Below are 27,795 nucleotides of genomic sequence, written 5' to 3'. Positions count from 1 at the left end.
ATTAGGAATTATAACTTAGAGACTTTCTAAATTTGTCTTGCATTTTTCTTCTAAACTAGAATTCTTAAAAAGAAGAACTTCCCCTCATAAATCCTCTGGATACAACCACAATAAAATGGGTGAAAGAAGGGGAGGGGAAAAATACTCATTTCTTATATTTACCAAATTTTAGAAGAAAATAACTTCAAGCCTAGCAACTATGGAGGTGATCATTGTTGTTTTATTTGAACTCTTAAATTTTGATACATTCATGTTTTGATCTTTCAGTTACTTCCTTTGATGCCCAAATTGTCTCATCTTTGGTCAGTGGAAAGCTTTAATCTAACTTGTGCCTTGTTCTGGCATGATCTAATCTTTATAGCTTCTTTGCTTTTTGACACACTAAGTTGTTATCTGTTTGTCTTATAATTTTTTCTGCCCAGATTTAGAATCACCATTTCTCCCAGGAGCCCTGGTTTCTCCCAGATGCGTTTTCTAAACATTGTTTGTTTCTTCACAAAAAGTTTTATGTTTATGTTTCTTCAGAAGAACATTGATCAGGCTGCATTCCTGGAATTTCTGTACGTGTCAGTAGTGTTGGCTTTTCAGCATGTCATTACTGTAATTATAAAAGGGGAAATATTTCAGATATAAATTCTGGAAATGTCAGTCATCAAAATGTAATTAAATAACTTTTCATGTCCAATGTATTACATGTGAAATACATGTTGGCACTCTAGCATAGTGGCTTTCAATCTATTTTGATTGAGACTCATGCTAAGAACTATGTTTTACATTATGACTGAGTGCACACAGCTATACAAGCAGATAGGCTTCATCAAATAACACTGAACCCTTACTATTTACAGTAGAGCTATCAGATATTTCTTACTTTCCATTTTTAAGTCTACTCTTTGGAAATCAATTAATTGATTTCATGACCCATGAATAGATCTCAATCCACAGTCTGAAAAGCAGACATAAAGGTATGTCTTCCCATTATATGAGTAAATGTATTTAAAAGGCAGAAAGGAACCCTTAGTTTTTTTCCCCCTTAGATCTGAGACCATCTTAAAAACCATTGTACATTTTGTACATTTAGATTTTGGAAAAGATTTACTGGAAGCTACTTTAATTTAACAATATGTTAGTGGAACTATTTATTTTTGATGTTTAAATAAACAATTCTATTTCCAGGTTGAAACATAGTCCTGATACTTCCATAACTCACTACTTTGCCATGATAGGAGTTTGAGAATGGTACTAGTAATCAGCATGCGTAAAGATATCAATTTCATCTTTAATAGTGATCTAGTAGAATGTGACGATGTTTTTAGTAAGCCTTTAGTCTTCAACCAAAATTTGCACATATAAAGCAATATACATGCTCACTAGTAATATGACTTGTAACCTTCCTGACAAGAGTGTATTTTTTCAGACTACCATCATTTAACTAGTCATCTATTTTCATAAATTTTTACCACCACCAACCCTACAGTGTTAAAACAATTAGCCTATTTGATAGAAGAATGAAGCTGATTAAACTTTGGGGAACTCAATATTAAGGTTGGCTAAAAGGAATGAGAGTAATGTTTTAGAAAGAAAATGTTACCCTGACAAGAATGTTTTAACAGTGAGGTCATTGTTGGTTTTGGAAGCATTGGCATTGTAATTAGTCATGGTTTAAAAATGAAGTAACTTGAAATATCATCATAAAGTATTGTTGGATCTGAAAGAAGACAGTGAACATTTTTGGTAATTTTTAGTGTGCTCCCTGATATGATTCATTTATTCATTTTATTTGTGGCATTTAGCCTACTGAAATTCCTCTTGTTGGATTTTTGCTGTGCCTCTAAGTCGATTTTATGTTTCTTGAAAGCTGTTTAGTATATTATTGTTCAGTGTATAAATATGCATCATCTGCTTGGAAAACTGGCAAAATTGAGGGTGATAATATATATTTCACAGAAAGAAGTATTTAAAAAAAAACACCAACCTATATTTTAAATTAGATTGAAGTTATAAAGCATGTTTTTTCTCCTAACACTTGTGTAGAGTAAATAGATTGTTTATGTTTTTAAGAGCACTATTGTTACAGTTAGGAGTGGTGCCTGTATTTCCAGCCCTGTGTTGCACTGTTTTTCTGCTTGCTCACTGGGCCCTGGCCATAGTGGTTTTCTTCCATCCTTTCTTTTGCCCATATCGCCTCTCTGACTGGAATGTGTGCCCGTGTTCATGGCTTGACTGGATGCTTGTATGACTGCACAACTTTTACCTCCTCAGAGACACCTTCCCCAGTTCATCTGTCTAATACAGGTCCTCATTTTTCTTATTCCCTTTGCTTCTTTCATAGAAAAAGTTGCATTGTAACATAAACACCAATGCTTGTGTTATTCCTCTGCTTATTCTTTTTTTTTTTCCCTCTTGCCTGCATCTGAATCTATACTTTGTTTACTATTGAGTGTCCCTGACTTTGCCTGGGACCTGGCATTTTAGCTGTTCAGTGGATACTTACTGACTGAATGAATGAATGGAGGCCCTTCAGAGAAACATTTGTGTGGATTAAGTCAATATGAAGAGTTTATTAACAAACATTATAGAGGTAAACATACCAGTTGATTAATAACTTGTATTGACTGTAAATATGTGAGTGGTAGCATCTGTGTTTTTTGAGGAGCCACCATACTGCTTTTCAGTAGCTGCACCATTTTCCATTCCCACCAGCAATACATGAAGTTTCCACTTTCTCTGCATTTTGGCCAGACCAAAGTTAGAGTTCCCATCTATAGTTCACTCCCCAAATGCCCACAACTGTCAGGGCTGGACAGGCAGAGGCTGGAGCCAGAAACCAGAACACAATCTAGGTCTCCCACATGGGTGACAGGATCTTGATTACTGAGCCAACACTACTGCTAGAAGCTGGAGTCTGGAGCTGGAATGGAACCTAGACACCCTGGTGGAGGGGGGCACGAGCAACTTTTGCTGCATCATCACAACACACTTTTATACAGATCTAAAAGTTGCCCATACCCTTTGCCTATTTTTAAATCTGTTTATTTGTTGTTGTTGAACCTGTAAGTATTTTATGTAATAGAAAACTTGAAAATACTTATAACTTGTCTTCTTTCTTATTACTAAGTGGTGCAAAGTATCATTTGCTGGCTTATACTACTCTAACCTTGGAAAGTGCAGAGGACAGCTTCAAGACCCATAATCTGTCTATTAATGGAAATGGTAAGTATGTTAACTCTTTTACTTATTACATATGTTGTCTGTATATAATAAAATAAAATTTCTAATTGTATTATATTCCCCTGAGGTGGATGTTGACTTAAATAATATAGAAATAAATGATTTTATAGGTTCTTTCAAATGTCTGTCCCCTTTCCCCAAAGGAGAAAAAGTTCATTTGCCTTTCTCTGTGCTAACTGTGAGGTTAGCTAACTGAGAATAGGAAGGTTTTCAGTGTGCTGACTCCTTATCTTTGACTTGAAATTGATGACTTCACCACTCTCCTGACTCGAAATCAAAGACCTGTCTTATTTTTAAATTTGAAATCAAAGAAGCCAGTTCTTGTGTTGGTAGAGCTAAATTAATCTTAACCCTTTTCTACCTGCATGATAGTGGTAGTGACAGTTAATCCAAAGAAACGTGTGACAAAGTGAAAAAGGTGTTGAAGAAGATTTGTAAAAGTTAGTGTGAGTAGTCTCTGCTCTTCCAAGATTATTTCATTTGTGACAAAAAATTAAAAGCACTGTTGGTAAAACAGTTTGGAACTATGATTTGTATTTGTTTTTACTCATTTTCTGAGGCAAAATAAATTATATGGTAAATGTATTACATTGATATTTTCTGTTACACAATAAAATTATATTAATGATAGACAAAAGTTCATGGACTATTAATATTCAGTTTAACAAATAATTATGAGATGCATAACCACCTTCTTGTCAAGATATAGAATATTACCAATCCTGCTTTCTCTCAATTACCCTAGGTGTAAATGTGTCTCAGTTTTATGGTATTGGCTTCATTGCTTTTCTTTATAACTTTACCAGCTGGTGTGTGCTTCCCTAAATAATATAATTTTGTTTTACCTGGTGTGAACTTTGTGTAGATGGAATCATAGTATGTCTTCTTAGGAATGGGCTTTTCATCATTCAGTTTGTTTGCATGCCACTGTTTATAATATTTCACTTAATTCACTATATGTATTGACCTTTTATACTAATTCAAATTCAACTATTGTTTTAACAGTTACAGGTTTTTTGTTTGTTTGTTTGTTTTTAAGATTTATTTACTTGAGAGAGAGAGAGAAAGAAAGATAGATCGATCGATCTTCCATTCACTGGTTCACTCCCCAAATGGCTGCACTGGCCAGAGCTGTACCAGGCTGAAACCAGGAGCCAAGAGCTTCTTCCAGGTCTCCCACATGGGTGCAGGAGCCCAAGCACTTGGGCAAAATCTGCTACTTTTCCTAGGTGTGTTAGCAGGGAGCTGGATCAGAAGTGGAGCAACTGGGACTTGAACCAGTTCCCATTTAGGATGCCAGCACTGCAAGCGAAAGTTTATCCTCCTATGCCACGGTGCCAGCCCCAGTTACAGGATTCTTTAGCTTTTCTGTTCTTGAATCAGTTTTAGTTATGTTTTCATAAACATATCCATTTGATCTAAAAATTGAAATGTGTAAGCATCAAGTTCTTCACAGTAGCTTCTATCTATTGATTTTCTGTAGCATTGCCCTCACCTTTCCATTCCTGGTATTGACTTTTGGTACCTTAGTTTTCTTACTATCATTCTTGCAATAGGATGATCAATTTCATTATTGACTAGGGTATTCTATATATCCTAATTATTCATTAGACATATTGATTCTAGTCTACATATTCCATATCAGTACAAGAGGTTTAATAAAATTTCCTGCTATGATTGTGGGTTTTTGTAGTCTCATAGTTAGGTCTATTTTTGTTGTATATAATTGGACCTTTGTTATTTGATGCACACAATTTTTAAGTTGTGTGTTCTCTTCTACTCTTTTACCTCAAATTGTCACTTTTTTGTGTTATAGGTATGCCTTTTCAGACAACGTTATATTGGATTTTAGTTGGTGGTTTTTTTGTTTTGTTTTGTTTTGTTTTTGGCTTCACCTTGTAATCCTTTGGTATATAGTGTCAAATAGCTATATATTTTGGTTTAAATTTACAGTGATGACCTGTGTTTTCTTTCTATCTATTAAATTGTTGTTGGTTATTTTTTTCATTTTACTTTTCCCCTGCCCTAATTAAACTTACACATTCTTTTTCTCATCTCTTAGAAATTAGCTGTAAAAACTTCATTAATTGTACTTACCAAAGTCTAAAATTAAAAGGTAGTTTGACCTTTTTGTCAAAGACTTCCAGGACAGTTACACGCCATTTCCCTGACCTATGTGCTGTTGTTTTATATGTCTTGTTTTTTTTCAAATTTCGAAAGATAACTATTTCTTTAGATTTATCTACATGTTTATGTGCATTATATTTTGTATCTAGAATTATTTTTCTTTTGCTAGAATTATAACCCTTAGAATTTCTTTTAGTATGTTTTGCTGGTATCAGATTTTTTGGTTCTTTTTCGTTGTCTGAAGATAAATTTACTTTGCTTTATTTTTGAAATATTTTTTCTAGGATACAGAAGTTTGGTGGTTTTAATTATTTCCTTTTGGAATATGAAATGCTACTATCTTTTGGCTTCTACTACCTGTTGTTGAGAATCCTTTGTCAGTGTGTCATCTGTGAAAATCATCTTTTTAATTTGTTTGTCTGTAATATAATTTCTGTTTGTTTTGCTATAACATAATAGGCATTGATTTTATTTTAATTTGTAATGCCTGAGGTTCTTTGAGCTTTTTTAAATTGTTGTTGGTGTATTTCATTGGGTTGGACCAGATCTCACTCACCTTTTCAGAAAGCTCTCCCCATTTTCTTGTTTTTTTTCTAGCATGTCTATTAAATCTGTATTCAGTTTTTTGCCTTTGTATTCTCTGTTTATTGCACTTCTTGATTTATTTTTCGTCATTTGGTCTGTCTGTGGTGCTTTTCTGGATATTTTTTATCACCTGTTTTCCATTTCCCTTATTCTCTCTGCAGTTCTGTCTGATTTGCTTTTTTTTTATTATTATTATTATTTTATTTTTTGACAGGCAGAGTGGACAGTGAGAGAGAGAGACAGAGAGAAAGGTCTTCCTTTGCCGTTGGTTCACCGTCCCATAGCCGCCGCGGCCGGCGCGCTGCGGCCGGCGCACCGCGCTGATCCAATGGCAGGAGCCAGGTACTTACCCTGGTCTCCCATGGGGTGTAGGGCCCAAGCACTTGGGCCATCCTCCACTGCACTCCCTGGCCACAGCAGAGAGCTGGCCTGGAAGAGGGGCAACGGGGACAGAATCCAGCGCCCTGACCGGGACTAGAACCCGATGTGCCGGCACCACAAGGCGGAGGATTAGCCTAGTGAGCCGCGGCACCGGCCCTGATTTGCTTTTAAACCTGGATACTAAGTTCTTTATTTCATTTACTGTGTTCTTCAGGTTTTGTGATTCTATTTGATTTTTTCGCCTTGATATAGCACTTTCTATACCTGGCATACATTGTTAATATCATCTATTATCTTTTAACAAGAGTAAACATAGTTGTATTGTAGTCTGTAATAATTCAGACATGCACCATCTCTAGTTCATGTTCATTCCTACACCTGGGCTGGCCCCTTTGGGATATCACATTAGTAGGAGGAGACGCCCCAATTAAACTGCTAACGTTGAGCAGGCCCTCAGCTTTGATTTCTCTTCTGCTTCTCTCTTCTTGTGTGATTATCAGTGTATATATATATATATATATCAGTATATTATCAAATATATTTATTGAATATAAATTCAAATAAATTATATCATATAACATAAATCATAATATAGAAACTCAAGGCAAACACAGCTTTCATGCTTCCTTAGCTTGCTGGTTCTCATTTATCTTTAGTTTGTCCTGGTAATTTCTTATAACCATGTTACCTCTTTATTGCTTTGTAAAAATTTCTTTTGTATTTTATTCAGCATGTTTCATAATTTTCAGCTAGAGGATTAATGTGAACAGTCTGGCCTGCCATCACCCAAAACCTGAAATCTGCAATGGTATTTGCATGATCAGTATTACCAGGAAATCTGGTAAAGTTTTTTGCTCACCCATTTGTGTGAGTTCTCTGAAGTTAGTGATGACCACTACTATGTGTTGAGTGCCTGCAATGTGTCAGAAACTATCCTAAACACTTTTGAAGTAGTTTTTTTTTTTTTTGAAGTAGTTTTTACTCTTGAACTCTGTGAGATGTATTATAAGAAAGGGATTAACAGTGGCGACTCTGGAATCATCAGTCTTGGGTTTATATTCTAGCCTTAACCATTGGCTAGCTCTGTGACAGTCACAAGTTCCTCATTTCATTACTATTTACATTTTATGGCTGGTAAGTAGCGTGCTGGATCCAGTAGCTGGCAGGTGGGCCAGCCAGACATCAGACCATGCAGATCAGACCGCAGTCTTTGTGCTTGCTTTACTGTCAAGCATGCTTACTGTTAAAATACCCAAAGCCAAAAACTACGATGTGTGAAGATAGTGGGGTTGATGGAAGACCACACTCTTTTTTGACCAATCAGCTGGAAAATAGTAGAAAGGAATAAGATTCCCAAAAGAAACATCAGTGTTAGCAAGGATCCTTCACTCATCTTCAGTGTTCTGTAAGATATTACTGATTTCTCCTTCGGCACAATATTGTCTGAGAATATTGCGTGCTCTCTCTCCTTCCTCCTCGTCCCCCTCAGAGAGACCCAATCCATATGTATCAAAACCATGAAAAGACCTGTGCTTGGAACAGTAAAACCCCAAAGCCATTGACATTGGAACATGTAGATTCCTAGAACAAATTTAAAATATAGCAAACTATATGCCTCATTTTATGTAATATTATATTCCTAGAAGTGTTTATACATTCAAATTTTTAAGTAAATTATATTTTGAAAAAGAAGAAAAAGCAGTTTTATATAGAAAAAAGTTACCCTCTAATCTAGTCATTGACAGATATATGTTAATATAGTTTTCCTTAGTAAAGTTATACCAGTGTGTACTATAAAATTAAGAGGAGATACCAGATTTTTCAAAATTATAACTCAATTTTATTGTTTTTGCTAGTTGAAGGAAACAGCCTAAATGGTATCTTAAGGTTTATATTTGCCATCAAGAAATTCTTATACTTCTTATAAGATAACGAAACGACCTGAAGATTGACTCAAACGGAACTGAGATGTTATCTGAATTCTTCCTCTAGCCTGTGTTTTGTTTCTGTTGTTGTCATTTTTAAACTCCTTTTTGTTTCCTCATTTCAAACTATGGATGAGGTATATAAAATCTTTAAGTAATGAAAAATCAACTGCTCTTTCATTTCCTGTTTCATTTTATCTTGTCCTAATACCTCCCTTGGTTAGAAAAGAATTAAGTATTTTTGATTAATGTATTGTACAAGAACTGAGAGGCAGCGGTGAGAAATGGAAATACTGTGGTTTGGGGAGTAAGACTGCCCTGGGTTAAGAAGTTATGAGAAGCTCTATTGGCAGACAAAAAGAGAGATGTCCTGTATACATTTTCTTACTTGATTTTTGTAACAACCCTCTGCCTAAGAGAGCTGTTATTTTTTTAAACACGAGAAATTGACTGTCAGGGTAAGTAGCCATCCTAGATGCAGTATTCCTTATTTGGAGTACAGAGAAACCATGGCTATTGTACTGCACCATGGTCCTGGGCTGTAAAGAAACATGGGATAGAAGTGATGGGTGATGGCAGCATGTCTGGCAGAAGGTCTGTGGAGGGAGTTCTATATCCAGGATCCCTTTGCAAGGACTATAGTTAGGAATGAATATTCTTTTCCTTTGCGTGCCATGCAATCTGAGCTATTTTACCAGAGAAGCACAATTAGATGTGGTATTTAGGTTCCAGATACACTATTGATTGTGAACTCATCTGAGAATCTAATCACTATATGATTCTATTTCTTTAGGAAGTGCTTTCTAACTTAAAAGCAACTAACATAGAGATATTTAAAACAGCCATTCATAAATCTGGAATGACCTATATAAAGAAATTTGATTTGCAACTTTACATTCATAATTCACAAAGTGAGATTTGTGAATTATGTACTAGTCAATTGCATGCTTTTATAGAATTTTTATTTCATTTCTTGCCTATTTTAGGAAAGGTAACTTTCCTTTGTTTATTTGTGTCTGCATTTGGAATCATTGAAATCATTGTGTGCATTGAGTTTATGCCTTTATCTTAGCTCAAGCCTTTTATTTCTAAAAGCAAATTTAACAAGGTATTAATTGATTTATTTCAAAAGATTTGTTTTATTTATTTCAGTAGCTATGTTTTATTTATTTCAAAGGCAAAGTTACAGAGAGTGAGAAACAGAGAGAGATCTTCCATCTGCTGGTTCATTCTCCAGAGGGCCAGGCTGAAGCCAGGAACCTGGAACTCCATCCGGGTATCCGACCTGGGTGGCAGGCCTCCAACTGCTTGGGTTTAGACTATCCTCCTCTGCTTTCCCAGGCACATTAGCCGGGAGCTGGATCAGAAATAGAGCAGTCAGAACCCTAACTGACTACACCACAGTAGTGTAGTGGGCTCCAAAAAGGTATTAATTTAAAAGATTGGAATAGTCCCAGAAAATTTATTGTGTAGTATTCTGTAGTAGAATTTGGTAGCTAAATTATTTAAAGAAAAAGAAACGAAACTTGCTTTTGTTTGTACTCTTCATTGGGGTTGTTCTGTCTCCTTTAACAAGGGTACCAAACCTTGGCTACATTGCATGTTTATACTAAAACAACTTTTTATTTTTAACCAAAAACAGTATTTTTTTGACAGTTACTAAGGCTGTTGGGTAAATAATAATTACAGTCAATGGCTAGCCATTTTATAGGCACTATCAAGAAAGAGTGAAGTGAAAACCTTAAGTGTCATTTTTGGGAGAGCCATTATGAACTAAGGGTCATATACTAGAATTGTATGTACATCCTGGTGCATTTGCTTTCTTTCCATGCAAGTATGGCGTTAATACTGACTTATGTGGAGGTTATATATACTACATTAAAGGGGTATCTTGATGATTTTTGAAAGAACTTTTTAAAACCATCCGTATTTGTAGAAGAGTTGCAATTTGAATGTCAAGAACTGCCCCTGCCCCCAAAAATATATGAGAGCAAGTTGCTTACATGATGCTTCTTTACCTCCAAGCATGTTAATATGCGTATTCTGCAATTGGCTGCATCACCACACTATCCAAGTTAGACAATGAATATTAATGCATTGCTGCCATCTGGGCCTCAGACTCCATTCGGGTGTTGCCCACTGTCCCAGGAACGTTCTATGGCAGAAGGACCTGGTGCAGAACCACACTTTACATTTAATTATGTTCCTTAGTTTCCTTCTGTCTAGATCAGTTTCTCAGCCTTTCTTGGACTACCATGACCCTCGCATGTTTGTTTTTTTTTTTTGTTTGTTTGTTTATTTTTTTTTTATTTTTTATTTTTTTTTTGACAGGCAGAGTGGACAGTGAGAGAGAGACAGAGAGAAAGGTCTTCCTTTGCCGTTCGTTCACCCTCCAATGGCCGCCGCGGTAGGCGCGCTGCGGCCGGCGCACCGCGCTGATCCGATGGCAGGAGCCAGGAGCCAGGTGCTTTTCCTGGTCTCCCATGGGGTGCAGGGCCCAAGCACCTGGGCCATCCTCCACTGCATTCCCTGGCCACAGCAGAGGGCTGGCCTGGAAGAGGGGCAACCGGGACAGAATCCGGCGCCCCGACCGGGACTAGAACCCGGTGTGCCGGCGCCGCTAGGCGGAAGATTAGCCTAGTGAGCCGCGGCGCCGGCCACCCTCGCATGTTTTTGAAGATTGTATTTGGTTTCTTTGTCTAAAAGTCCCTTAATTCAGGTTTCCTGGATGTTTTTCTCTGAGTAAGATTCAGAATACTTGTTTTTGGCAGAAATATTGCAGAAGTGACGCTGCGTTCTCACTACATCCTGTCATGTGGCATATAACTTAATTATCCCATTCCTTTTGAGATTGACTTTGATCACTTGATTAAGGTGGTGTTGGCCATGGTTCTCTGCTGTAAAGTTACTCCCTTTTTGTAATTTCCCTTTTTGTAATCAATACATATGTCTGGTGAGCAGGAAGTGCTTTGAAACAATGTAAGTACACTATTTCTTATAAGATTTTCAGTTTATTCATTGATTTATTTACATCAGTTTGGACTCGTGCTTTCTCTTTAATTTGAGGCATCATAATCTATAAATAACATTGTTTATTTTGAGGTTCTAATGATCCCCAATTGGGCCAGTGGGAACCCATTTGAGATGACTTCTGTGTCTTTATGACATCACTCTTTGAGCACTTGCTCGGTGGCCTCCCAGAATATTCCAGCTCATGGAATCAGTCATTCCTCCAAGGAAGCCTACGTGCCCTTTTTGCACTTAGACTTAACACCCTGCCGTGTTGCCCATGCCTGGATAGCTTCCTCACCACCCACCTGTCCCTGAGTACAGATCTCCCTGGGGATATAATACCCCACTCTCAGGCTGCCCTACCCACACACCCTCCTCAGTGTGCTTGTCAGAACAGGTTCCCCATGCTAGGCTGTGCCCCAGTGAGATGTCCTCTAGGCCCACTCCAGCTCTGATGCCTGATGCAGGCTGCCTTCCCCCCTCCCCTCAGCCTGCCTGGTCCCAGCACTTGCCCTAGCACACCACAGCTCACCCTCCAGCCCTGTACAGATGCCCATCTTGGGGGTTACCCCTAGGGCTTAAGGGTGACTTCAGGAAGGGCAAGCAGTTTTGCTTTATAAAATTCTCTGAAACGATGTATTATTTGGAGGATTACTGTGCTAATTATTATAGTGAGGGGGCAAGAAGTAAAATTTGACAGAGAAATCATTTTCTTAGAATGTTTTTTAATGTTAAACAAGGCTACTTGTATCTTATGAACTATCTCCATTGGGTAATTACTTTTAAGATCAAATAAGATCAAGATACTAAAAGGTCCCTGTTTATTCCAAGTGATAGCATGCTGTTAGCTATCAGCTTAATATCATGCTGTCTTCACTGCTTTCTCATTTGATTTTGTCATTAAATATTGTATTGGTGTTCTAGCAGGATAAACCTTTCTATAAAAATTTTGAAGTATGTTCATGTATAAATAAAAAAATTGTAACAAGAAAAATAAACCACAATGTGTGATGACCTTAACGTAATTTACATTTGTAACTGAATTTTCTTCTCTCCTTTCCATAGAGGAGTCCTCATTCTGGCTTCCCCTCTATGGCAACATGTGCTGCCGATTGGTCGCCCAGCCAGCTTGTATGGCTGAGGATGCCTTTGCAGGATTTCTTAATCAGCAGGTTAGAGGACCCGTCCATACCCTACAGCAGCTGTAGCTCCGCTTTCCATCTTAGCGTAGTAGCAGCTGTTTTACCTTCTCATATTGAGAGGTGTTTTAGTTAGGTCTTTTTTTTTTTTAAATGTGATTTTTCTGACCATTATCAGACATAAACTGGGCAGGGGTGGCAAGGAGAGGGTTCTAATGCTGTGCCCGTGCCCTGGAGCCACCTCTCCGAGCCCCTCCACATGGTTAATAGACGTAGCTGGAAAGTGAGCAGTGGCAGGAGCTCCTCGTGGAACTGGTGAGAACGGCGCGACACCTTTCACGTACAGGCCGTTCTGGCAGGCTTCTTTGGCACAGGTTAGGCCTCTGGGCTTGCAAAGCTGCCTCTGAGCCACCTACTCCTGACTTATTTATAACCAGAGTTATTTATATTCAGTAAATAATTAATTGTGGCTTCAATGAATCAATAGCTTTTTCTAAAAGATTCCATTAGGAGGAAAGAAAATTTGCATTCTTACGTTAGTCAACATTTTCTAATGTTCTGAGAACAGTAAGGGAAAATTGTATTTTGAACACTGAGAGTTATTTTTATAGTTTTTCTGAGTCATTTGATGAATTGCTGTGGAATTCTAAGCACTAATTTTTAATAGACTAGCTTTTTAAAAACTGCATTGATTTATGATTTTATGTGTGTAAGAGTTATGTGGTAATCATTACCTTCGTTTTGCTTAATGCTTTTTAGAATTCCAAACTTATGGTATTAACTTCCTCTTGGATTTTGGGCACTTAGACTTATTGTGCAACAAATTAATGGGTAATTCTGTTGCATTTTACAAGTTTTAAAAATCTAATTTAACTTTGATAACTTCAATATCTTGTTGAATTTAGAGTTAAGGTGATAATGATTTGAACTTGATAGTTTCTTTCTTTTTTCAGCAAATGGTAGAAGGTCTGATTAGCTGGAGAAGGTTGTATTGTGTTTTGAGAGGGGGGAAGCTGTACTGCTTTTACAGTCCAGAAGAAATTGATGCTAAAGTGGAACCAACTTTGGTAGTGCCTGTTAACAAGGTAAATGAGTTGCTATTTTGAAAGTAAATTCATCATTGTTTAAGTTTATTCTTGCTTATGCAATTCATGTTGTTGCCTTCTCATAAAGAAATGGGAAAGATTGCTAAAAACAGGTTAGTCCATAAAGATAATTTGATCTGTCATTTTTCTTTCAGAGCTTATCCATTAATGGAAAGACTGTGTATTTCCTAACAAAACATAACAATGGAAATCTATACCAGTAAATAGGTTTTTAAGCAGGAATGTAACTCTACATTAACAGGATATTTAAATTTCTCATGAATAAATTGATTTAAAAGATTTTATAAACATCAGTTGTTAGCTCATGTTACAGTGATGCTCTTTCTAGTTACTATTCAAATGAACTTATAAACAGACATTCCTGTCTATATTTTATGGTTTCTTATGGTATTGGTGGGCACTTGTCCAATCTTCTGTCAGGACAGGAAAGCCTGACAATAGTTAGAGTATCTGAGTGCTTTACTGCATGAAAAAAGAAGTACTACATCACCTACAGAGTCTGCCAAATGTATCTATATTATATATGTTGGTTTGATACAAAAGAGATTGCTAAAATTTAGTTTGAATCTTTCATTTAAACTTCTATAGGAAATAAGGCAGACTTGGTTTCTTTTATCCAACTGTCTTAAATTATCTTCATCTGTTAGCCTAATCAAGTGTTTATTAGAAGATTTTTATAGAATACTTTTAGTGGCAATTCTAGAGAAAATACCATGTTTTCTGCTTATAGACTGTACTTAATTGTTTCTAGTTGTTTACTTTGGAGTGGTTGAATTGAAGTGTATGATACAAAATATGGTCTGTCACATTTGCTAAATATACATGTTCTACTTGTCTTTGAATTTTTTTTTTTTAAAAGAAAAATTTCAGGTGCTGGAAAGAGTATAGAAGGAGGTTGGATGAAGGGTGCCAAGATGTAGATAGAAAGTAATAGGTTCTAGAGTTTGATGGCACAGTGGGGCCACTATAGGTCACAATAATGTATTATGCCCCATACAGAATTTCTAGAGGAGAGGAGCTGGTAGACCTCCAACATGGAGGAAGCGTGGGGGGTGGAGGTTTTGATAGCCTGATTTGATTATTTTACATTGTATCTGTTCATATACTGCTTGGTGCCCCATAAAGGTGAATAAGATCTACATGTTAATAAAAATTTTTTAAAATAAGTAAATAAAACAACAGTGATAAACCAAAGAGAGAGAGAGAGAAAGAGAGAGAAAGAAAATGTGAATTTACATGTGTTTTTATATAATAATTTTGTTCTAGAAATAGTTCTGTGTGGTTACCAGACTGTTCATCTATAAGGAGTTGTGTTTATTTCCAATCTCTTTTCCAATAATGTTTTGGTCTGTCCTGTTTTTATAAATTATACTACTTTTTATCTAAAAGAAACTTCTGAGAGAGACCTCTTATTATATAATTTAGGTCCATAATTTAGTTATTTTGTTTATTAGAAAGATTACCATTGCTCTTAAATAGTGTACAACAATACCTCAATATTGTTGCATAGAGAATGTATTTTGTCTTAGAAAATTAGGTTTATGAAATTATCTGTTGAAAAATTAACATGCTTTTTCATTACCCTTATAATATTTTTCAAGTCCTAAAAAACTAATTTAACTTTGTTACTTTAAGTATGCTGTTCTGTTTTATTTTGTTTTTACAATGTTGTCTTTCCTCCCACTTTTCCACACTTTGGTCTCTTTGAAAATTTTAAATGTACAGAAAAGCTGAAATAGAATAATAAATTCTTGTATACCCTTCACCTAGCCTTCCTTAGCTATTATTAACATTTTACTACATTTGCTTTCTTTCTAGTTAACAATGTTTTTCTGAACCATTTGAAAATCAGTTTCAAACAGCATAATATTTCTTCTCTGAATATTTCGGAGTGTTTCTCCTAAAACCAAGGACATTTTTCTTCATAACCATATTATTCTTACACTCAGATTTGTTGTTGGTGTAATACTAATATTAAGAGCAAACTGCCCCAGCTGTTCCTGGAATGTTCTAATTTTTATTTCTTGTTTGATCCAAGACTCCATCAAGGACCAAAATTGTACATGGTCACTGCGATTTTTGTTTGCTTTCATCTGAAGCATGCCCTACCCTTTACCTCCTGCCTTTATTTTTTGGTCTTTCATTTCATTGACGTTATTGAAGATTCAGGCAAATTCCCTCCTTAAATTGTCCCCAAATCTGCAATCTAATTTTCATTAGATTGAGATGAAATGTTTTTGACAAGTGCTCTAAACATGAGATTTTGTCTAATGTGTATATAGCTGGGTGATAAAAATGGAATTCTAGCAATTTTTTCCCTGAAATGTCACACTGTAGAATATGGACAGTCATAAACAATTAAAATGTAATCTAAACATGGGATATTTTAAAAATCATGTTTTATTTTTTTTAACTTTTATTTAGTAAATATAAATTTCCAAAGTACAGTTTATGGATTACAATGGCTTTCCCCCCCGCCGCCCGTAACTTCCCTCCCACTCTCACCTCTCCCATCTCCCGCTCCCTCTCCTATTCCATTCACATCAAGATTCATTTTCAATTCTCTTTATATACAGAAGATCGATTTAGTATATATTAAGTAAAGATTTCATCTGTTTGCACCCACATAGAACATAAAGTGTAAAATACTGTTTGAGTACTAATTATAGCATTAATTCACATTGGACAACACATTAAGGACAGAGATCCTACATGGGGAGTAAGTGCATAGTGACTCCTGTTGTTGACTTAACAAATTGACACTCTTGTTTATGGCGTCAGTAATCTCCCTAGGCTCTTGTCATGAGTTGCCAAGGCTATGGAAGCCTTTTGAGTTTGCCGACTTCGATCTTATTTAGACAAGGTCGTAGTCAAAGTGGAAGTTCTCTCCTCCCTTCAGAGAAAGGTACCTCCTTCTTTGATGGCCCGTTCTTTCCACTGGGATCTCACTCGCGGAGATCTTTCATTTCTTTCATTTAGGTGTTGTTTTTTTGTTTGTTTGTTTGTTTTTCCCCAGAGTGTCTTGGCTTTCCATGCCTAAAATACTCTCATGGGCTCTTCAGCCAGATCTGAATGCCTTAAGGGCTGAAAAATCATTTGTTTTACTTGAAGACAGTCTTTGAGGTGTTCATCTTACTTTTCTCTTACCTTCAAGGTAGGCAAAGCAGATGTCACAGCCCTGTTGTGTAGTATACTATTTCTGTCTTATAGTGAAGAAATAGGCTCAGAGATCAGATAGAACTCGCCAAGCAAGCAAGGAAAATCGTATGGCTTTCTTTTTCTAATGGGGGGTGGGGTGGGGACATGGGTAAAAATTCCTGATCTGCTTTTCTGTGTTCTTATCGACATCCTGCCGGGCTAGGTTGGAGGGCTTTTTCCCATTTCCATATCTGCTCTGAATTCGTTTTGAAAGTAAAAAATAACTCTGAATGAATTTCTGAGCTTGAAGTTACAATAGACCTGTAGTTGACAGTAGATGTTGACTCGGCCATTTAAACTTAAGAGGACGTTTATTATTTCTTTTTAAGATTTATTTATTGACTTGAAAGGCAGAGCATCACAGAGGGGGAGAGACAGGAGGAAACAGAGATCGTCCATCTACTGGTTCACCCCCAAAACAGCCATAACAGTCTGATGCAGGCCTTAGGTAGGAGCCAAGAATTCCCTCCAGGTCTCCTGTGTGGGGGGCAGGGGTCCAAGTACTTGGGACATGCTCCACTGCCTTTCCAGGAGCATTAGCTGGGAGCTGGATCCGAAGTAAAGCAAGCCAGCCCTCCAGAATGAGGTACTGGCATCACAAGCTACAGTTTAACCCACTGAGCCACAGCACTGGATCCAGAGGACGTTCATAATCAATCTCTTCTGTCATTATAGCCAGTGCATCTGTATTTCCTGTCCAATTACAAAGACCTTATTCTAGGAAAGTGGTGACAGCGTCTCCATGATCTAAGTTGACCTATTTTAATTGATTTATTTTCCTTGTGGTGATAAAGGCTGATGGCAGGCAACTGATGGATTCTGTAGGCAGTCCGTGCCATGGTTTAGATGACTGAATCAGCATATGTAGGAAGCCCAGCAGTTATTCCACAGTTGACCTGTACGCATGCACAGGTCTAGCCATTTGTATACACTTAGACTTGGGAACACTGTCGGCTGTATTTGCCCCTGTGACTTAAGTATCTCTTCCATTGCACATGCCTTTTGCTTAAAGTACAAAAGAGAATTTTAAAGTTAAATTAGGAAGTGAATCACTACAGTTTAATTGTTAATTTCAAAGATGAAACTAAAAAACTTTCTGGGGCCAGCGCTGTGGCACAGCAGGTTAAAGCCCTGGCCTGAAGTGCCGGCATCCCATATGGGCGACGGTCCTAGTCCCAGCTGCTCCTCTTCCCATCCAGCTCTCTGCTATGGCCTGAGATAGCAGTGGAGGATGGCCCAAGTCCTTGGGCTCCTGCACCCAAGTGGGAGACCTGGAGGAAGCTCCTGGCTCCTGGCTTTGGATCAACACAGCTCCAGCCATTGTCATCCAGGGAGTGAACCAGCAGATGGAAGACCCCTCTCTCTCTCTACCTCTCTCTGTGACTCTGTCTTTCAAATAAATAAAATCTTAAAAAAAAAATCTTCACTGAATTAAAAAAAAAAAAAAAACCTTTCCATTTTTCTCTTTCCTATTTCTACCTAATGTTTCTTTTGAACATATCTATTCACCTGAAAACATCCTACTTATTAGTAAATGTCATTAATCTTTTTATTCAAATATGCCAAATGCTACCCCAGGTGAGAAATATGTTACTTATTTAAAAAAAAAAAAAAGATTTATTTATTTATTTGAAGGTCAGAGTTGGAGTGAGAGAGAGATTGATCTTCCATTCACTTGGTCACTCCCCAAATGGCCACAGCAGCCAGGGCTGGGACAGGTGGAAGCCATATGAAGGAGCCTGGAACTCCAGTAGGGTCTCCTACATGAGTGGGAGCAGCCCCAGCACAGAGGCCATCTTCCTGCTGCTTTCTAGGCCATTAGCAAGGAGCTGCATCAGAAGTGCAGCAGCCAGGACGCGAGCCTGCATTCATATGGGTTGCTGGCATTGCAGGTGACGGTTTAACCTGCTCTTCCACAATGCTTGTCTCTATTGGTTACTTCTTAAAGCATTACTATTCTACAATTATTTCTCCAATTACAGTAATTGTTTTTGTTTTTTTTATCTCAAGTTATAAAATGTGTAATTTCAGGTGTGTAAGAAAAAAATGCTCATATTCACCATCTAGATTCAGGAGTTAACATTTTGTCATATTTGCATTGTCATCTTATGTAGATTTTTCACTTAGTCATTTGAATATAGGACTCCAAATTATGACACTTCACTCTTAAATACTTCAACATATTAACTCTTAAAAATAGGAAAGTGTGTATATATACATATATACATACAAACACACACAATGTATATACATAATTATGATATCATTATCACAATTAAGAAAATTTGCAGTAATTCCCTTAATGTATCTAATATCCAATCAATTTTCAAATTTCCCCATTCTTCTCAAATTTTCTTTCTATGTTTTTTTTCTTTGTTATACATTTCTTTTTTTTAAACTTTTATTTAATAAATATAAATTTCAAAAGTACAACTTTTGGATTATAGCAGTTTTTCCCCCCATAACCACCCTCCCACTTGCAAACCATCCCATCTCCTACTCCCTCTCCCATCCCCTTCTTCATTAACATTCATTTTTAATTATCTTTATATACAGAAGATTAACTTAGTATATACTGAGTAAAGATTTCAACAGTTTGCACCCACACAGAAACACAAAGTATAAAGTGCTGTTTGAAGAGTATTTTTACCGTTAATCCTCAGAGTACAATGCATCAAGGACAGAGCTCCTACATGGGGAGTAAGTGTACAGTGACTCCTGTTGCTGATTTAACAATTGACACTCTTATTTATGATGTCAGTAATCACCTGAGGCTCTTGTCATGAGCTGTCAAGGCTATGGAAGCCTCTTGAGTTCACAAACTCTGACCTTGTTTAGACAAGGCCATAATCAAAGTGGAAGTTCTCTCCTCCCTTCAGAGAAAGGTACCTCCTTCTTTGATGGCTCGTTCTTTTTGCTGGGCTCTCACAGATTTTTCATTTAGGGGTTTTGTTTTGTTTTGTTTTGTTTTTACTTTGTCAGAGTGTCTTGACTTTCCGTGCTGTTTAGGACATCTGCCATTCTTTGAGTCTGCTGTGTATCTTGTGGTGTTTTCAGTCTAAAACTTCTAGGATTATGTATCTTCTATAGTTATTCTGAACTATAAAAGATATCTGGAGGGTTGGCAAAATTTATTTTTTTTTAATATACAACTTTTTTTTATTTTTTGACAGGTAGAGTTATAGATAGTGAGAGAGAGACCCAGAGAGAAAGGTCTTCCTTCCCTTGGTTCACTCCCTCAATGGCCGCCACGGCTGACACTGCGCCCATCCGAAGCCAGGAGCCAGGTGCTTCCTCCCAGTCTCCCATGCGGGTGTAGGGACCCAAGCACCTGGGCCATCCTCCACTGCCCTCCCAGACCACAGCAGAGAGCTGGACTGGAAGAGGAGCAACTGGGACAGAATCTGGCGCCCCAACTGGGTCTAGAACCCTGGGTGCTGGCACTGCAGGCAGAGGATTAGTCTATTGAGCCACAGCGCCGGCCCGGCAAAATTTATTTTAAATAAATTGTGCTGGGATATTTCATGGGTGATGACAAACATATACACCATAGTACATCCTGTGAATTTCTTAATTACCAATTTTCACAGTAAGGAACTGGTGTTAAGAATCTGTACTGTTTTGGTATTGATAATGTATATTGAAGTTGATATTATCCCTCTCCCTCCCTTCTCCACCCAAACTTTCATTCGTATCAGGGTAAATTCAGACTTTTTAAAAAAATTTTTTAAGGTATATAAATTTCACATATTTCATATATACAGATTTAGGAAGATAGTGATACTTCCCACCCCAGTCTCATCCCCTCCTTTTCCTTTCTCTTCTATTCCCACTCCTGACTTTTTACAAAGATCTATTTTCAGTTTACCTTATAATATTAACCCTACACTAAGTCGAAAGTTGAACAGATAGTGTGAAGACAAAAACACTGGTCCTCAACAGTAGATGAGGACTGTAAATGATCACAGACTTTTTAAAATCTCTTAAGAGCTGGGCACTTGGCATAGTGTTTAAGACGCCACATGGGATACCTGCATCGCATATCAGAATGTATGGGTTTGAGTCTTGGCTCTGCTTTCAATTTTAGTTTCCTGCTGTTGCATACCCTAGGAGGCAGCGGTGATGGCTTAAGTATTTGGGTCTCTGCCACCTACATAGGAGACCCAGATTGAGTTCCAGGCTCCTAGCTTAGGTATGACCTGGCCTAATCTTGGATGTTGTCAGCCTTTGGGGAGTAGTGAATTAGCAGATGGAAGATCTCTATCTGCCTTTTAAATAAAATTATCATGAGTAAATAAAATTTTTTAAAAAGTTAACATCTCTTCAGTGTTTCAAATGGCTTTTAAATATAAGCTGGTTGTTTTAATTGTTTTGCTTTGGAAATTTCTAAGGGACACAATGCTATTATTATGTTCTTTAAATAGACGAAGAGTTTTTAATGAACACTAGTTTGGAATTTTCTGATACAGCAAGGAAGGACCAAGTAAAACATTTAAGGATAATGCTTTTGTTTTTATATCCAGTGCTAGGTCTCTAAGATCTTTTTAAGCTTAATAATGTTAAACATTAAATAGAAATCAGAGTTCCTCATCTTTTGATTGCCTCTTGTCTTAGAAAATAATAATTTTGTTTAATGTCACTTTAAAAATTATATGAAAACATAAATTTCGTACTTGCTAAGGTCTATAAATAATAGTTGTGTTATTTTGATCACAGGATCTGTTCCCTAACTATAATTCATGTCCTTCTAAATGGCATTTCCTGTAAGGCTAAGTCAGTTCATTAATTTTCATAGGGAGCCATCTGTGGAAATAGTCACATTAAGGGAAGAAAAGCCTAAAAGCTATTGCCCTCCCCTTTCCAATCCAAATTTGAAAGGGTGATTTACTTCAAAGTGATTGCTTCAACTTCAGAAACCTTCACTATGATTGTTGTTGAGCAGGACATTCTCAGTAAGGGTGCTTAGATGAATCTCCTGTATATAGTAGAAGGCATTTTATTAGTCAAAGCTTTATGCATTGACAGTGTAGGGAGAGGGAGATAGAAAAGAAATTGGAATTTTTTAGATCAATAGTCTTTTCTTGATTTAGATACTATCTATTACTTATTTTAATAATCTAATCTGTGCCAAACAAGTCAATATACTAATTGATGTGATAGGCCTTTGTTAAATTGTCTGGAAATTTCTTTTTTAACGCTTATGTCTACTTCTTTTTCTTTATTTTTTTAAAGATTCATTTATGTATTTGAAAGTCAGAGTTACACAGAGAGAAAAGCAGAGGCAGAGACAGAGAGAGAGGTCTTCCATACACTGGTTTACTTCCCCAGTTGGCTGTAACAGCTGGAACCGAGCTGAGCTGATCTGGAGCCAGGAACCAGGAGCTTCTTCCAGGTCTCCCACATGGGTGCAGGGTCCTAAGGACTTGGGCCATTTTCTACTGCTTTCCCAGGCCATAGCAGAAAGCAGATTGGAAGGCAAGCAGCTGGGACTCAAACTGGGGCCCACGTGGGATGCTCTCACTGCAGGCGGTGGCTTTACCCACTGTGCCACAGTGCCAGGCCCAAAACTCTTTTTTAAAGTTTATTTATTTGACAGGGAGAAGCACACAATTTCTAGAACTGAACTGGACTAAAACAAGTAGCTTGCAACTGAGTCCACATCTGTCACCTGGTGTGGCAAGGATGCAATTATTTGAGCCCTGTCTGCTGCACCCCAGGTTCCATGTTACCAGGAAGCAGGAGTCGGGGGCCAGAGGTGGATTTAAACCCAAGTGCTATGATGGAGGTTGCAGTGTTTTAACCAGTAGGCTAAATGCCTGCCCCATAATTCATTTATTTTTACAACATGTTTGTGAGGAATATGTAAAATATGATATGCATTACAGGTTTTTAACTTTTATTTAATAAATATAAATTTCCAATGTATAACTTTTGGATTATAGCAGCTTTTTCCCTCCATAACCTCCCTCCCACCCGCAACCCTCCCATCTCCTGCTCCCTTTCCCATCCCATTCACATTAAGATTCATTTACAATTGTCTTTATATACATAGATCAATTTAGTATATATTAAGTAAAGATTTCATCTGTTTGCACCCACACAGAAACACAAAGTATAAAGTGCTGTTTGAGTACTAGTTATACCGTGAATTCACATAGTACAACACATTAAGGACAGAGCTCCTACATGGGGAGTAAGTGCACAGTGACTCCTGTTGTTGATTTAACAATTGACACTCTTATTTATGACGTCAGTAATCACCTGAGGCTCTTGAGCTGCCAAGGTATTGGAAGCCTCTTGAGTTCGCCAACTCTGATCTTATTTAGACAAGGCCATAATCAAAGTGGAAGTTCTCTCCTCCCTTCAGAGAAAGGTACCTCTTTCTCTAATGGCCTGTTCTTTCTGCTGGAACCTCACTCACAGAGATCTTTCATTTAGGTCATTTTTTTTTTTTTTTTTGGTCACAGTGTCTTAGCTTTCCATTCATTGCATTACAGATTTTAAAAAGAGGCAGTAATAGACTTTGGATTTTTTGTTTGTTTGTTTTATATATATATATAGTTTTGGGGGAAAATTTCAAGGCAGTTTATGCAACCAATAGTATGAACCTATTTTTATCCTCACATATTGCCTCTATCTGAGAGTTGTTTTGAAGCAAGTCATAGAGAACATTTTCATTTTACCTATAAATATTCCATTTGTTACATAAGAAAATTTCTATTGCCTCTTGAGTCCTAACACAACGCTAGTAATATTTCATTTCTGATAGGACGAGATGCTCCTGAATCTAATTTTACAACTTTCTTGACCTAGGCTGGGAGTCAGCCATTTCTCCCAAGAGCTCTGATTCTTTTTTGTAAGAAAGAGTATTTGAAGACCATAATCTGGTTCCTATGGTAGACTTTTGTGAGATCGTGTAGTCAAAGGGAAAATAAAAAACTATTTCCAAATCTAGTTCTGATCTAGTAATTTTCCATTTGGACAGAAATGAAGAGGTTAAAGTACAGTTTTAATTCAAAATAATGAAAAACCTAAAACATTTCTTTGACTTTAGAGTTTAGTGTGTTTTATTGCCAAAGTGACTTTTCAGATTGTTTTCACTGACTTCACTTGGCCTTTTCTTTATAACCCCAGTGTCTGGTGCAGTGGAAGGTTACACTTTAGTACCTACTGATTGACAGAAGCAAAGCCAGTGAGCGATTACAGTTTCACAGTAAACTCAAATATATCTACAAATTAATAAAGTCAACTAAAAACTCTCAAATCAACTATCAGTTTTGGGATTAGCAAAAAGAAAATGGGAAACTTTGGCCTTAGATAGAATACTTCTCAAAACATGTGCTTCCTCATCTATAATTTAAAGGGTTGTATCAGATATATTATTTCTAGAATCGGAGTCTTCTCAATGCAAGGCCTGTTTATCATTTTCTGTGTCATTCATTCATTCGTTAAACATTTTTCAGCTACTTACTGGGTGCTAGCTAATACATTAGGTAATAGGAATTAGTTGGGGTGGGGGGTAAGGCCTGAGTTCCTTGTTTTTATACTCTGTTAAAAGAAGATCCTTCCGGGCCGGCGCCGTGGCTCACTAGGCTAATCCTCCACCTTGCGGCGCCGGCACACCGGGTTCTAGTCCCGGTCGGGGCGCCGGATTCTGTCCCGGTTGCCCCTCTTCCAGGCCAGCTCTCTGCTATGGCCAGGGAGTGCAGTGGAGGATGGCCCAGGTGCTTGGGCCCTGCACCCCATGGGAGATCAGGAAAAAGCACCTGGCTCCTGGCTCCTGCCATCGGATCAGCGCGGTGCGCCGGCTGCAGCGGCGGCCATTGGAGGGTGAACCAACGGCAAAAGGAAGACCTGTCTCTCTCTCACTGTCCACTCTGCCTGTCAAAACATAAAAAAAAAAAAAAAAGAAGATCCTTCCCTTATCTATAATGATGACAATCCTGAAATTCAACTTAGTGTTTTCTAATTATTTATTTATTTCTAATCATTTATTTCCTGTAAGTTGTGAAGACCTGAGCATTATAAATGATATTTGTCCATTCTGAAAAACAACTTGCATGAACTTTTTTACATTCTCAGAAACTTTAGTTGTTCTAATCACTTTTTCTTTGACTTTTTTTTAGTTAAAAATTTTTTCATTAAATTATTTTGTATGATAAACTATATATATATATAGATTCAAATTCCACATGTTCTTTGCACCTTTTAAGAACCTCTCCTGTTTTAAAAATGTAATGGTATATATGGTTATCATAGTTAATAGATTGTATAATATTTACATATTATTGCATTATATTCTCTTAGGAGAATGTGAATGATCTGTTTTATCAGATTTTCTACATAGCAGTTTCACTTGAGATGATGCTTTGGTGTGTATATATATATATATATGTATACACACTCATCTATAAAAGTCACACTTTCCAGTTTAAAAGTTGAATCCATTTTAATCCTAAATACAAATATAGTCAACAATTTGCATTAAGATGGAATTAGGTGGTAGGATGCATAATTTTAAATAACAATAGTTCATTTAAAAATTCTTTTAATATGAACAACAGTAGAGTGTTCTCCCCCACTGTGATTCAGCCTTCAGTTCGTCTTCTAGAGTAAAAGGTCAAAAATTCTTCTGAGAGTTAAGTCACTCTCTGCTGGTGACAATAAGCTTCATAATTTAAAGAGGGTGATTAGATGCATCTTTCAATTCTAAGGAGGCCATCTAGGGCAGCGTATTTTTATATTGTATGAATAATTACTTCAAAACATATTACCATGGCAGAGGAGTATAAAAAGACCCACTTATGATAGATGTAAGATGCTGGCCGTAGTCCCATTAGGATCTTCTAAAGACACTTAACATTCCTAGATTTCTGCAGTGACAGTATAGACTGTCCAAGAGATGGCCACCAATATTTCTATTTAGTGATGCTCTATTCTTTAGAGTTAAGTTTCTGTTTTTTAAACATACATGGTTTTTGAATAAGAATTCTATTACATGAGAACTGGTTTTCCATGAACTTTTTGAAAACCTCGTGTATATGTGGACTTAAATTTTTTGCACCAAAATAAACTTGTTTTTTAATTCCATGTTTCCACCAAGTTTTTAAGTACCCTTGTTTGGTGTGCACCTATCTGTATTTACCTGTTTTTCAGGGAATATGTAGCTTTACTTCCTAACTCTTTATATTTCTCTATATAGTATATGTAGGTTTTGATGTGTGACTGTATATGCTCTCTTTGCTCTGTATGCAGTAAAGAATCCTCTTCCTCCAGTTAACCAGCTGTCTGCCAGCCAGAATATCTATAGCAGAGTGGCCATTAGTCTGCAGTAGCTGCTAAGCACTTAAAATGTGGCTCGTCTAAATTGAGATATGCTTTAAATGGAAAATATAAATGAGAATTTGAAGACTTAATCTGAAAAAGAATTTAAAAATCCCAATTTTTAAAATCAATTATATGTGAAAGTGATAATATTTTGGTTATGTTGATTTATATAAAACATATTAAAATTAATTTTACCAGTTTTCACATTTTAAAATGTGGTTTCTGAAAAGTTTACATTACATATATGGCTTGAATGGTATTTCTGTTGGGCAGTAGTGCCTTAGAATAATATAAAAGCCAAATCTCTATCTTTGTATAATAAAAAAAATTCTATTCCATGCTTTATTCGCACAAATTTCTTGGTCTAAAATACATGTAGTTGCTAGCTTGCCATTTGTCATGGCAGAACCTGTGTGTGACTTGGGAACAGACTTTTTTCTTCCATTCTACATGTAGGCACAATGGGTGTCATCACATATCACACCTACAACCACTCAGAAACAAGTTTGAGATTGTCAGCATCAGTGGAACCATTGCTTTGGCTGCTGTAGAGGATTGTATTCAGCATTTAAAATGAAATAATTTTAACATTATGAGGGTTATATTACTTTATGGATCTTTAGCTATGAGCTTTGTAAATGAATGTTACATGTGAAATAAATGTTAATGAGGAAAAGCTAACTGTTTTGCTGCAGTAAACACTGAATTATGGTTTTACTGTTTTAGCTGATAACACTATATAATATGCATGAATATTGGAGTAAGAAACACTTTACTGATTCTGCTGTTACATTACTGTTGGAAATACAGTTAACATATAATCTACATTACAGTTATGACATGCTGTATTTGTTTTATTGAAAATTTTAAGACGTGTATAAAAGACAGCAAACTCTCACTTAAACTGAGATAGATCAAAACAGAGGTTATGTTTTAATCTCATGTAATTTAGTATAAGTACTAAATGTAGCATGCTTTGAAGCATAATTTTTTTAATATACAGCATTTTTTTATATAAACCTATACTTGGGTTTGAATGATGAAAATCCTCGAATTTGGATATTTTAAATTTTAGATGATCAGCAATAGTGTTACAACACATCTGGTATAAATATGGCAGCCAAGCAAAAAAAATTTTGTTAGATCATTACAGAAATAGCCTCTTGAAAATTACCAAATTTGTGTTAATTTTTAGGAAACCAGAATTCGAGCAATGGATAAAGATACCAAGAAAAGAATCCATAGTTTCTCTGTCATCAACCCTGTTGCTGGACAAGCTATCACTCAGATTTTTACAGTTGACAGTAGAGAAGATCTTCAGAAGTGGATGGAAGCCTTCTGGCAGCATTTCTTTGATCTTAGTAAGCAAATATCTGGATTTTCTAGTTGTATATTCATGTATCCTGAAAGGATGCACACTGCAATCTAAATATTAAATTTTTAATCTTACAGCTTGTAGCAATAATTTTTGTACTCTTGAAAGAATGGTAGTATATCATCAATGCACTGATGCTTTGTTCTCTCATTCTCTTTCTAATGCCTGACTATCATGTTGTACACCTTTGAATTCCTGGCTTCCTTTCCTCATACTTTTAAGTTTCTTTGGTACGTAAAACAATCACACCATAGTCTTTCACAATAATAGATTTTTGGCTGCTTCAGACAATGTGTTTGATCTACGGGATAAGAAGGCATTTGAGGAACAAAAAACTTTTCCAGGATAATGATGATCTTGAAATATTGCAATGTTCAGATGGAGCCTCA

At 36.7% G+C, this 27,795-nt stretch overlaps 1 protein-coding gene and 1 long non-coding RNA gene across 11 annotated transcripts in view; one reads left to right on the top strand and one right to left on the bottom strand.

Moving 5' to 3' along the window:
* RTKN2 (rhotekin 2) overlaps nt 1–27,795 on the top strand; it is a 140,184-nt gene that overhangs the window by 31,107 nt on the left and 81,282 nt on the right. For all 10 annotated transcript variants that reach the window (XR_011382407.1, XR_011382408.1, XR_011382403.1 and 7 more), the window contains exons 7-10: nt 3,119–3,213; nt 12,327–12,433; nt 13,354–13,485; nt 27,227–27,392. Coding sequence is in view for 4 of the 10 variants with exons in the window: in XM_051823280.2 (XP_051679240.2) it covers nt 3,119–3,213; nt 12,327–12,433; nt 13,354–13,485; nt 27,227–27,392 (500 nt within the window). In the remaining 6 variants the exon portion in view is untranslated. The remainder of the gene's footprint in view (nt 1–3,118; nt 3,214–12,326; nt 12,434–13,353; nt 13,486–27,226; nt 27,393–27,795) is intronic.
* LOC103351358 (uncharacterized) lies at nt 203–19,501 on the bottom strand. Its single transcript, XR_519143.3, has 2 exons — nt 19,355–19,501; nt 203–598 (listed from the first exon to the last, which is right to left on the bottom strand). It is a non-coding gene; the product is annotated as an uncharacterized lncRNA (long non-coding RNA).

This window comes from Oryctolagus cuniculus, chromosome 15 (genome assembly GCF_964237555.1).
Source record: "Oryctolagus cuniculus chromosome 15, mOryCun1.1, whole genome shotgun sequence".
In the NCBI taxonomy this organism is placed as follows: domain Eukaryota; kingdom Metazoa; phylum Chordata; class Mammalia; order Lagomorpha; family Leporidae; genus Oryctolagus; species Oryctolagus cuniculus.
This window is presented reverse-complemented; position numbering and strand designations above follow the sequence as displayed.